The sequence below is a fragment of the Acipenser ruthenus genome, chromosome 42 (assembly GCF_902713425.1).
Source record: "Acipenser ruthenus chromosome 42, fAciRut3.2 maternal haplotype, whole genome shotgun sequence".
Classification (NCBI taxonomy): Eukaryota; Metazoa; Chordata; class Actinopteri; order Acipenseriformes; family Acipenseridae; genus Acipenser; species Acipenser ruthenus.
Window position 1 is genome coordinate 4985212 of NC_081230.1, and position 12516 is coordinate 4997727.

Here is a 12516-nt window from a genome sequence, read left to right on the forward strand (position 1 = left end):
CAGTGCGGGGAGGCAACCACACAGTGTGGGGAAGAAACCACACAGTGCTGGGAAGCAACCACACAGTGCGGGGAAGCAACCACACAGTGTGGGGAAGCAACCACACAGTGCGGGGAGGCAACCACACAGTGCGGGGAGGCAACCACACAGTGCGGGGGAGAAACCACACAGTGCGGGGGAGAAACCACACAGTGTGGGGAAGCAACCACACAGTGCGGGGAGGCAACCACACAGTGCGGGGAGGCAACCACACAGTGCGGGGAGGCAACCACACAGTGCGGGGGAGAAACCACACAGTGCGGGGAGGCAACCACACAGTGCGGGGAGGCAACCACACAGTGCGAGGAAGCAACCACACAGTGCGGGGAGGCAACCACACAGTGCGGGGAGGCAACCACACAGTGCGGGGGAGAAACCACACAGTGCGGGGGAGAAACCACACAGTGCGGGGAAGCAACCACACAGTGTGGGGAAGAAACCACACAGTGCGGGGAAGCAATCACACAGTGCGGGGAAGCAACCACACAGTGCGGGGAGGCAACCACACAGTGTGGGGAAGAAACCACACAGTGCTGGGAAGCAACCACACAGTGCGGGGAAGCAACCACACAGTGCTGGGAGGCAACCACACAGTGTGGGGAAGCAACCACACAGTGCGGGGAAGCAACCACACAGTGCTGGGAGGCAACCACACAGTGTGGGGAAGAAACCACACAGTGCTGGGAAGCAACCACACAGTGCGGGGAAGCAACCACACAGTGCGGGGAAGCAACCACACAGTGTGGGGAAGCAACCACACAGTGCGAGGGAGAAACCACACAGTGCGAGGAAGCAACCACACAGTGCGGGGGAGAAACCAGACAGGCAAACACAAAGGAGGCTGTGATTGTATAAAGCACTAAAAATACTGTGTTCAATTCTGGGCCCCACAATACAAGCACATTGTGACCTTAGAGAGAGTCCAGCGAAGACCAACCAAACTAATCCCAGGGCTAAAGGAATTTAAACAGAGAAATTGACAGAATCCAGCCAATACTTTAATTGGTTATTATTTAATTATTTAGCGGACGCTTTTTTTCAAAGCGGCTTACATAAATTAATGAAAAATATAAAAATACTAAAATTAAAATATTATACATGTTAATAGAAAAAGAAAAATAAGGATACAGAGAGAAATGGCAGATGAAAAGACAGAGCAGATATAAAATAAAATGAAGAATTATAAACATTTCAAATACACAACTAACTAATAAAATAACACAACACATAACAACACAGAGACACCCAGAAGAGCCAGTGTCCCTTCTCGATGTTCTTACATGATTAACCCTGAAACCAGAAGATTCAAAGATAAATGATAACTCAACATGAAGCATAATAACCCAGAACTGCTCAAAGAGATTGTGAACATTAAATAGCAAGGAGAATTTAAAACAGTAAAAAATATATTAAAATGCCTTTTGAAGCTGTAATATGTTTTCAATAGGTTATTGACAGGATAGATCTTCCATCAGTGTCAGTGAAACTTGCCACCAGAGGGCGCTCTGACTCCAGTAATAAGGAGCTTGTTTTCAGTATCAAGCACTGTGGTCGTAAACAAGTCCTTATGAGATGTGTTGGATTTGTATCTTTACATTTTTTTTGGCTTTACTAATGTCTGTTACAAAAAAGTATAGTAAGCAAACGTTAAATTTGCAGACGACACAAAAATAGGAGGAGTGGCAAACACTGTTGCAGCAGCAAAGGTCATTCAAAATGATCTAGACAGCATTCAGAACTGGGCAGACACATGGCAAATGACATTTAATAGAGAAAGGTGTAAAGTATTGCATACAGGCAATAAAAATGTGCATTATAAATATATGGGAGATTCTGAAATTGAAGAAGGAATCTGAAAAAGACCTAGGAGTTTATGTTGACTCAGAAATGTCTTCATCTAGACAATGTGGGGAAGCTATAAAAAAGGCCAACAAGATGCTCGGATATATTGTGAGAAGTGTTGAATTTAAATCAAGGAAAGTAATGTTAAAACTTTACAATGCATTAGTAAGACCTCACCTAGAATATTGTGTTCAGTTCTGGTCACCTCGTTACAAAAAGGATATTGCTGCTCTAAAAAGAGTGCAAAGAAGAGCGACCAGAATTATTCCATGTTGTATGCAGACAGGCTAAAAGAATTGAATCTATTCAGTCTTGAACAAAGAAGACTACGCGGTGACCTTATTCAAGCATTCAAAATCCTAAAAGGTATTGACAATATTGACCCGGGGGACTTTTTTGACCTGAAAAAAGAAACAAGGACCAGGGATCACAAATGGAGATTAGATAAAGGGGCACTCATAACAGAAAATAGGAGGCACTTTTTTACACAGAGAAGTGTGAGGGTCTGGAACCAACTCCCCAGTAATGCTGTTGAAGCTGACACCCTGGGATCCTTCAAGAAGCTGCTTGATGAGATTCTGGGATCAATAATTGGGCAGCAGTGTGGAGTAGTGGTTAGGGCTCTGGACTCTTGACAGGAGGGTCGTGGGTTCAGTCCCAGGTGGGGGACACTGCTGCTGTACCCTTGAGCATGGTACTTTACCTAGATTGCTCCAGTAAAAACCCAACTGTATAAATGGGTAATTGTGTGTAAAAATATTGTGTAAAAAAGTAATGTAATTGTATGTAAAAATAATGTGATATCTTGTAACAATTGTAAGTCGCCCTGGATAAGGGCATCGGCTAAGAAATAAATAATAAATAAATAATAAAAAAACTACATAAACCTGGCCACAATGGAAATTTCACATAAAAAGAAAATATTGGTAACATGCTTAATATCGCTCATGTGAATGCCGGCATCCACAAACAGCATTACCTTGAAATAACCAGAGCCAATAACACCTTCTTAACCCTTGTTAATAACACCCTAACCCAATGGGACCCCTTCTTAACCCTTATTAATAATACCCTAACCCTAACCCAATGAGACCCCTTCTTAACCCTTGTTAATAATACCCTAACCCAATGAGACCCCTTCTTAACCCTTGTTAATAACACCCTAACCCAATGAGACCCCTTAACCCTTGTTAACACCCTAACCCAATGTGACTCCTTGTTAACCTTTGTTAATAACACCCTAACCCAATGAGACCCCTTCTTAAACCTTGTTAATAACACCCTAACCCAATGAGACCCCTTCTTAACCCTTGTTAATAACACCCTAACCCAATGAGACCCCTTAACCCTTTTTAATAACACCCTAACCCAATGAGACCCCTTCTTAACCCTTGTTAATAACACCCTAACCCAATGAGACCCCTTCTTAACCCTTGTTAATAACACCCTAACCCAATGAGACCCCTTCTTAACCTTGTATTATTTTTGCATGACGTGCATGGTTCTGTTGCTCTAGTATTGAGTTATTTCAGTGTTCTTTGAATCTGCCTGTTCTAGTGAGATGGGGTGCTGACACTGAACAGCCTTCCACTGCATTCAAATCACTGGACAATTCAACTTCTCAACTGTGTTATTCTAGATTTTGAGTGGATGAGGCTGTCCTGGGTTGGTTTTCCCCTGCCATAAGAACATAAAAAAGTTTACAAACGAGATGAGGCCATTCAGCCCATGCTTATTGATTCCAGAATCTCATCAAGCAGCTATCCCATAGCTTATTGATCCCAGAATCTCATCAAGCAGCTTCTTGAAGGATCCCAGGGTGTCAGCTTCAACAACATTACTGGTTACTGTCCTCTGGTTTCTGTGCTGCACTTCAAGTATCAGTTGGGTTAACTATGTCAACTCCTTTCAAGATTTTAAAGACTGTAATCAAGTCCCTGCAGTTCTTCTGTGTTCAGTTCAATAGATGCAATTCTGTCAGCCTCTCTTCTTGCTCATTCCTTTAAGCCCTTGGATTGGTCTGCTTGCTCTTCGTTGCTCTCACAATGTCTCTTTGGTACTCAAGATACATTTGATACATATCATAATACGTATTTACCACTACATCCCTGTTATCAAATTAGCAAGTGTCCTAAAGTACAGATAGCTACCAAATCATTCCAGTACATGTAATATTACCCGTTTGTATCTCACATGCTCCTCTATGAGAGGCACACATCATGTCAATTGATTTTGAATGGTATTTTTTCCTCTCATACACTCTTTTCCAGGCTGCTCTTCCTGTTGAAGGAATGCAGCCGACTCACCTGAGCTGCTTCTGAGAGTTTGAGTCCTTGTAGGAAAAACACCTCAGAACGTGTTTCTAGACAATGAGCCTTCCTGACCGCATTTAAAAAAATTATTCTGCAGCACCATGTTCTTTACTATGACGTGTGTCCCTGTCTCTTCACAGATATTAAGATCCAGAGATTCGTCATGAATACCTTCTGTGACCCGGATCTGTCCAAAGTGACGGACTGCATGGAGCACGCCCTGAAAGCAAAGTTCCCCCGCACTCGATACAGCGCTGGGTGGGATGCCAAGGTGGGCTGGATCCCCTTCTCCTATGCACCAGCCTTCATCATTGACAGCATGCTCAACACTGTGCTGCCCAGACCAGCGCAGAGTGCATAGAGAACCAGCTGGACTGAAACTACACGACAAATACAACCTTGCTTAAAGAGAAACATCGCCACTGTGACAGTCAGGGTATATGAAAGAGGGGTATTCAGCTTGACAGCTTTAGATTTTGTTTTGATAAATGTTAAAGTGTTTGTAACTAATAAAATATTTCCATTAGTTTTCCATGTTTTGATGGAGTTTTTTTTCATTTCAAAGCATGATTTCTGGTACTGGATTAAAGAGACCTCACTGGCCCCACCCCTTCCTGTCCTGTCATTAACCAACCAGCTGCTTCCCCTGTTGACTGAAAAGCCTTCAGTCATGCTTTTACCCAGAAGACACTACTGAGGTGAGATAACCCAGGAAGAGCAACAGATGTTCTGTGAAAAAGGCAAGGACACTGAGAACATTCTCTAGTCTCAGTGCAGTACCAGATGTTTAAAAAAGAAACCCATGCTTGCTGTAACATGTGTTTCTTTCACAACTGCACATTTGAGAGCCACATAGTAAATGGAAATGTACGGCACACAGGAATGGTTGTGTTTCCCTGGACTCCATTGCTGCTTACTGAACATCTGTCTGAGCACAGGTAGCCATGTATTTATTAATGTGCAGCACAAATCCAACCCAACCATGTAAACTTACCCTGAACCCTGCAGTTCTAGTGCTAGGCATGTCGTTCTATGAAGCGGTTCTGCAGCCCTTTATGAAACTTGCATCACAACTGAATGAGACTAAGTGCCATGGTTAAGCCAGTTTCCTTACTACATTTCCAACAGTGTAGTGAAAAAAGTAAGCTGACAAAGGGTTTTTGATTCAAAAACACTTTATATACAAGAAAGGTATACCTCCAATACAATCATATAAGCACGAGATTTAAACTGACTTTGGACCAGGCCACAGTACAGCTCAGTGCATATGTTTGTATTAGAAAGCATGGATATCCATGGAGTCAATTCGAAAGAGATGAAAAGACTGACAAAACTTTACAATGTTTGATATTTATACCTTTGTAAGCAATTGTTGACTCCACTCCCATTTGTCTTACTTCTGTCCAATGATAGGGGTTCTATCACTGCACACTCCCTCTGCAGGGGGAGGTGGGGGGGTTGCATACCACATTGTACCTAGCAGGGCGCATGCATCTTGTCTTTCAGTTCCCCTCCCCCATCTCACACTATTTCTGCTAATCTCCTGCCTTTTGGTGTTTAGCTCAGACACTTATCTGTGATTTTGGGTCGTGTTAGGCTATGATAAAACCATATGAAACCCAGGCCCAGGGAGCAGCAAGCTGAGGCCGAAGTCAGGAAGCCCCTCCGTGATGTCACTCCTGGAGGCCAGGATGCTCCCGAGAGGAATCATGTGCAAGGGCTCCCCCTGGTGGTTTTCTTACTGTTTAGACAGCAGTGGCCTTCACCATTCTAAAGCAGGCTGCACCTGTATTAGGAGAGTTTGAACATTTCAAAATACGTAAAGAAACTCAATAAATTCAATGACCAACATTCCCACTCATTACTTTTCTTTAGTATTTCAAAATGCATCACTTTTATTTGTTATGGAGGGTATTTAGAACATGTATGGGCATGTTATATTCACCACTGGTCCTGGATTTTTTATTTGTTATGGAGGGTATTTAGAACATGTATGGGCATGTTATATTCACCAATGGTCCTGGATTTTTTATTTGTTATGGAGGGTATTTAGAACATGTATGGACATGTTATATTCACCACTGGTCCTGGATTTTTTATTTGTTATGGAGGGTATTTAGAACATGTATGGGCATGTTATATTCACCACTGGTCCTGGATTTTTTATTTGTTATGGAGGGTATTTAGAACATGTATGGGCATGTTATATTCACCAATGGTCCTGGATTTTTTATTTGTTATGGAGGGTATTTAGAACATGTATGGGCATGTTATATTCACCACTGGTCCTGGATTTTTTATTTGTTATGGAGGGTATTTAGAACATGTATGGGCATGTTATATTCACCACTGGTCCTGGATTTTTTATTTGTTATGGAGGGTATTTAGAACATGTATGGACATGTTATATTCACCACTGGTCCTGGATTTTTTTTAGCATTGCACATTTTCAGATGTCCTATAATTTATACTAAAACTGACATTGAAATGAAATGTGTTTAAAATTAAAGTTAGTTTCAGAGCGTGGTAATCTCAGTCTCAGCACATTCTTGCTTCTGATATTAAGAACATAAGAAAGTTTACAAACGAGAGGAGACCATTCAGCCCATCTTGCTCGTTTGGTTGTTAGTAGCTTTATTATTATTATTATTTATTTCTTAGCCGACGCCCTTATCCAGGGCGACTTACAATTGTTACAAGATATCACATTATTTTTACATACAATTACCCATTTATACAGTTGGGTTTTTACTGGCGCAATCTAGGTAAAGTACAGTAAGAGTCCAGAGCCCTAACCACTACTCCACACTGCTGCCCAATTATTCATCCCAGAATCTCATCAAGCAGCTTCTTGAAGGATCCCAGGGTGTCAGATTCAACAACATTACTGGGGAGTTGGTTCCAGACCCTCACACTTCTCTGTGTAAAAAAGTGCCTCCTATTTTCTGTTATGAATGCCCCTTTATCTAAACTCCATTTGTGACCCCTGGTCCTTGTTTCTTTTTTCAGGTCAAAAAAGTCCCCTGGGTCGACATTGTCAATACCTTTTAGGATTTTGAATGCTTGAATAAGGTCACCGCATAGTCTTCTTTGTTCAAGACTGAATAGATTCAATTCTTTTAGCCTGTCTGCATACGACATGGAATAATTCTGGTCGCTCTTCTCTGCACTCTTTCTAGAGCAGCAATATCCTTTTTGTAACAAGGTGACAAGAACTGAACACAATATTCTAGGTGAGGTCTTACTAATGCATTGTAAAGTTTTAACATTACTTCCCTTGATTTAAATTCAACACTTTTCACTATATATCTGAGCACCTTGTTGGCCTTTTTTATAGCTTCCCCACATTGTCTAGATGAAGACATTACTGATAAACTTCTAGGTCTTTTTCATAGATTCCTTCTTCTATTTCGGTATCTCCCATATGATATTTATATTGCACATTTGTATTGCCTGCGTGCAGTACCTTACACTTTTCTCTATTAAATGTAATTTGCCATGTGTCTGCCCAGTTCTGAATGCTGTCTAGATCGTTTTGAATGACCTTTGCTGCTGCAACAGTGTTTGCCACTCCTCCTATTTTTGCGTCTTCTGCAAATTTAACAAGTTTGCTTACTATACCAGAATCTAAATCATTAATGTAGATTAGGAATAGCAGAGGACCTAATACTGATCCCTGTGGTACACCACTGGTTACCTCGCTCCATTTTGAGGCTTCTCCTCTAATCCGTACTTTCCATTTTCTACATGTTAACCACTCCCTAATCCATGTGCATGCATTTCCTTGAATCCCTACTGTGTTCCGTTTGAGAATTAATCTTTTATGTGGGACTTTGTCAAAAGCTTTCTGGAAATCTAAATAAACAATGTCATATGGTTTATTTAGGTTTACAGGGCAGCAGTGTGGAGTAGTGGTTAGGGCTCTGGACTCTTGACCGGAGGGTCGTGCGTTCAGTCCCAGGTGGGGGACACTGCTGCTGTACCCATGAGCAAGGTACTTTACCTAGATTGCTCCAGTAAAAACCCAACTGTACAATGGGTAATTGTATGTAAAAAAAATAAAAACATGTAACAATTGTAAGTCACCCTGGATAAGGGTGTCTGCTAAGAAATAAATAATATGCTTTGCAATTATCCACTGTCGATGTAGCATCCTCAAAAAAATCAAGTGGGTTAGTTAGACACGATCTCCCTTTCCTAAAACCATGCTGACTGTCTCCCAGAATACTGTTACTATATAGGTAATTTTCCCTTTAATACTTCTGCCTTTGTTATGCTAAAGTTATTTAAAACTGGATAGGAACAGGTCGATATGTGGGGCATGTTGTCTATATCCTCCTGTATAAAAACTTATGAAAAGTAATAATTTAATATATATATATATATATATATATATATATATATATATATATATATATTTTTTTTTCTTTGTCTATGATTTTGCCATTTGTATTTCTTCGACATTTAACCTCCTCTTTGAATAATCTCTTGGCCGTTCTAACTTCGTTTTTGACATGCATTTGCAGTTCCAAGTACTCTTTCTGTGTACTTTGTTTTTGGTCCATTTTAAAACGCACTGTAAAGTGCCTTTTTTTGCGGAATATTTTTTTTTTTTTAATTGATCTATTAAACCATTTTGCTTTAGATTTAGATTTTGTCTACTTTTGGGATGTAATTGTTTTGCACCTCTAGTACTACATTTTTAAAAACCAGCCATCCTTTTTCTGTGGATGTTTTCTCTATTTTACTCCAATCTACTTCTGTTAGTCTCTTTTTCAAACCTCCTTAGTTTGATTTTCTAAAATTGTAAACCTTAGCTTTAGTCATTACTTTTTGGGTTTTAAAAATCACTTCAAATGAGATCATGTTGTGGTCTGAGTTTGCCAATGGCTCTCTGACCTCTGTTTTAGTTATTCTGCCTTCATTATTTGAAAAGACTAAATCAAGGCATGCCCCCCCTATAGTCGGTGCCTTGACAAATTGCGTTAGGAAGCAGTCATTTGTCATTTCCACCATTTCAATTTTGTCTGTCGTACTCCCCACTGGGTTTTCCCATTTTATGCGGGGGAAGTTGAAATCCCCCATTAGTATGGCTTCTCCTTTTCTACACGCATTTCTAATGTCATTGTATAACAGATTATTTTGCTCGGCGTCTGAGTTTGGCGGTCTATGGCATGCTCCTATTATGCCCTTTTAATTTTTGTCCATTATTCTGACCCACATTGATTCTGCATTGTTTTCTTCGTCCAGATTTAGTTTCTGCATCACCTATCACATCATAGTTACTTGTTAGTGCAGTAGCTTCAAGTTCTAACATTTTGTTTCTGAGACTATTAGCATTTAGATAAATACATTTAATGGCTGTCTTACCTGAGTTGTTGCCCTTGTTTTGATGACATGGCTTACTATTAAACTGGATGAAGCTGGGATAGAGATGTTCAACATTTTAAAACACTACAGGATTTATTCTGTAGAAAAGTACAAGGCCAAAGGTACATTTTTCTAAAAGGAATATAATTATAACATAAAACATAAAAAGTTTCCTCAAAAGGATCAGTTCAATATAGTTTCTTGTTACCTTTTAAGTGTTAATTATTTTATTCCACTCTGAAAACTTGCATTTGTTTCAAAAATAGCCCTCAGGATTCTTCAAGTGCTGTTCTCTACACAGGAAGTGAAATAAAATGTTCTGTCTGCTCTGGAGAGGAGGTTGTCATGGGAACGTGTCCAGCCTATTCTTTACAGCCACAAACACAAGCCTCAACTCTCCAGGTGATAAAAGCTTCCTGTCTTAAGCATAGATACACACACCATATAGACACCTGCTAGCCTTATGATTGGTTTAACTATTTATTTCAATACAATGCAATTAACTCTTTATTTTGCACTAAAAACCACCACCTATGCATGGTTTAGAAGATGTGTTTTGGGCAGAACTGAAAGGTTTTATACAATATTTCACAACGTGTTTCATCCAAATGGTAACATATTATTGTATAGTTAAACAATAATTTATCTTGAGTTGGTTCTCAAAGGATCCCAGCGATTCATCAGCAACATGGCTAACCTCATGGCTAAGATCAATTAAAAAAAAATATTCAGCAAAAAGAGGCACTTTATAGAGCATTTAAATGGGGCCAAAAACAAAAGTACACAGAAAGAGTACTTGGAACTGCAAACACAAGTCAAAAAGGAAGTTAGAAAGGCCAAGAGAGTTTTTCCAATATTTTAAGAGCAAGAGAACATTCAAAAGAGGAGGGTAAATGTCTAACAGACACAAATGACAAAATTAGACAAAGAAAAAATAAATAAATAGCAAATATATTAAATGATTACTTTTCACAGGTTTTTACAAAGGAGGACACGGACAACATGCCCCACATGTCGACCTGTTCCTATCCAGTTTTAAATAACTTTAGCATAACAGAGGCAGAAGTGTTAAAGGGACTAGGAGCTCTTAAAATAAACAAATCACCTGGGCTGGATGAGATCCTCCCAATAGTACTCAAAGAAATGAAAGAAGTTATTTACAAACCGCTAACCAAGATCATGCAACAGTCTCTTGACAAAGGGGTTGTACCGACAGACTGGAAAATAGCAAACATAATACCGATCCACAAAAAGGGAGAGAAAACCGAACCAGGTAACTACAGACCAATAAGCCAGACTTCTATTATATGGAAACTATAATAAGATCCAAAATGGAAAATTACCTATATGGTAACAATATCCTGGGAGACAGTCGGCATGGTTTTAGGAAAGGGAGATCGTGTCTAACTAACCTGCTTGATTTTTTTGAGGATGCAACATCGACAATGGATAATTGCAAAGCATATGACATGGTTTATTTAGATTTCCAGAAAGTTTTTGACAAAATCCCGCATAAAAGATATATTCTCAAACTGAACGCAGTAGGGATTCAAGGAAATGCATGGATTAGGGAGTGGTTAACATGTAGAAAACAGAAAGTACTGATTAGAGGAGAAACCTCAAAATGGAGCGAGGTAACCAGTGGTGTACCACAGGGATCAGTATTAGGTCCTCTGCTATTCCTAATATACATTAATGATTTAGACTCTGGTATAGTAAGCAAACTCGTTAAATTTGCAGACGACACAAAAATAGGAGGAGTGGCAAACACTGTTGCAGCAGCAAAGGTCATTCAAAATGATCTAGACAGCATTCAGAACTGGGCAGACACATGGCAAATGACATTTAATAGAGAAAGGTGTAAAGTATTGCATACAGGCAATAAAAATGTGCATTATAAATATCATATGGGAGATACTGAAATTGAAGAAGGGAACTATGAAAAAGACCTAGGAGTTTATGTGGACTAAGAAATGTCTTCATCTAGACAATGTGGGGAAGCTATAAAAAAGGCCAACAAGATGCTCGGATGTATTGTGAGAAGTGTTGAATTTAAATCAAGGGAAGTAATGTTAAAACTTTACAATGCATTAGTAAGACCTCACCTAGAATATTGTGTTCAGTTCTGGTCACCTCGTTACAAAAAGGATATTTCTGCTCTAGAAAGAGTGCAAAGAAGAGTGACCAGAATTATCCCGGGTTTAAAAGGCATGTCGTATGCAGACAGGCAAAAATAATTGAATCTATTCAGTCCTGAACAAGGAAGACTACGCGGTGATCTGATTGAAGCATTCAAAATTGTAAAAGGTATAGACAATGTTGACCCAGGGGGCTTTTTCAATCTGAAAAAAGCAGCAAGGACCAAGGGTCACAAATGGAGATTAGATAAAAGGGGCATTCAGAACAGAAAATAGGGGGCACTTTTTTTACACAGAGAATTGTGAGGGTCTGGAACCAACTCTCCAGTAATGTTGTTGAAGCTGACACCCTGGGATCCTTCAAGAAGCTGCTTGATGAGATTCTGGGATCAATAAGCTACTAACAACCAAACGAGCAAGATGGGGCCTCCTCTCGTTTGTAAACTTTCTTATGTTCTTATGTTCTTAACCTATTCCATTCCCTCACGACTGTGTAAAGCATTTCCTACCCTCTGTCCGTGACCTCCTTTTAAGGCTTCAATAGGCTCAAATTCCACAATGCCTGGAACTAATGGCATTATTCTAAGTGCAGTTTCACTAATGCATGATACAACCTCATCATACAATAATATAATCAAGCATTAACACAATCACCCTTTGATCTTTTGATGGACTAATTCTATGACTCTAACAAAGTGGCTGTGAAGATCAGGGGAGTGCAGGGTAGATCTATTGTTGATTAACAAATCCACACAGAACTGTCGATTTGTCAATGAAACCCCAGTCAGAACAATTTAACAGAAAAGCGAATACTG

At 39.9% G+C, this 12516-nt stretch overlaps 1 protein-coding gene across 1 annotated transcript in view; it reads left to right on the forward strand.

Annotated features, from left to right (window-relative positions):
- The window catches only part of LOC117401139 (retinol dehydrogenase 5), a 39046-nt gene extending 34314 nt beyond the window's left edge, over positions 1-4732 (forward strand). The window contains exon 5 of the mRNA XM_034001643.3: positions 4334-4732. Within this exon, the coding sequence (XP_033857534.3) occupies positions 4334-4554 (221 nt within the window). The 3' untranslated portion in view covers positions 4555-4732. The remainder of the gene's footprint in view (positions 1-4333) is intronic.
- Positions 4733-12516: the final 7784 nt, after the last annotated feature.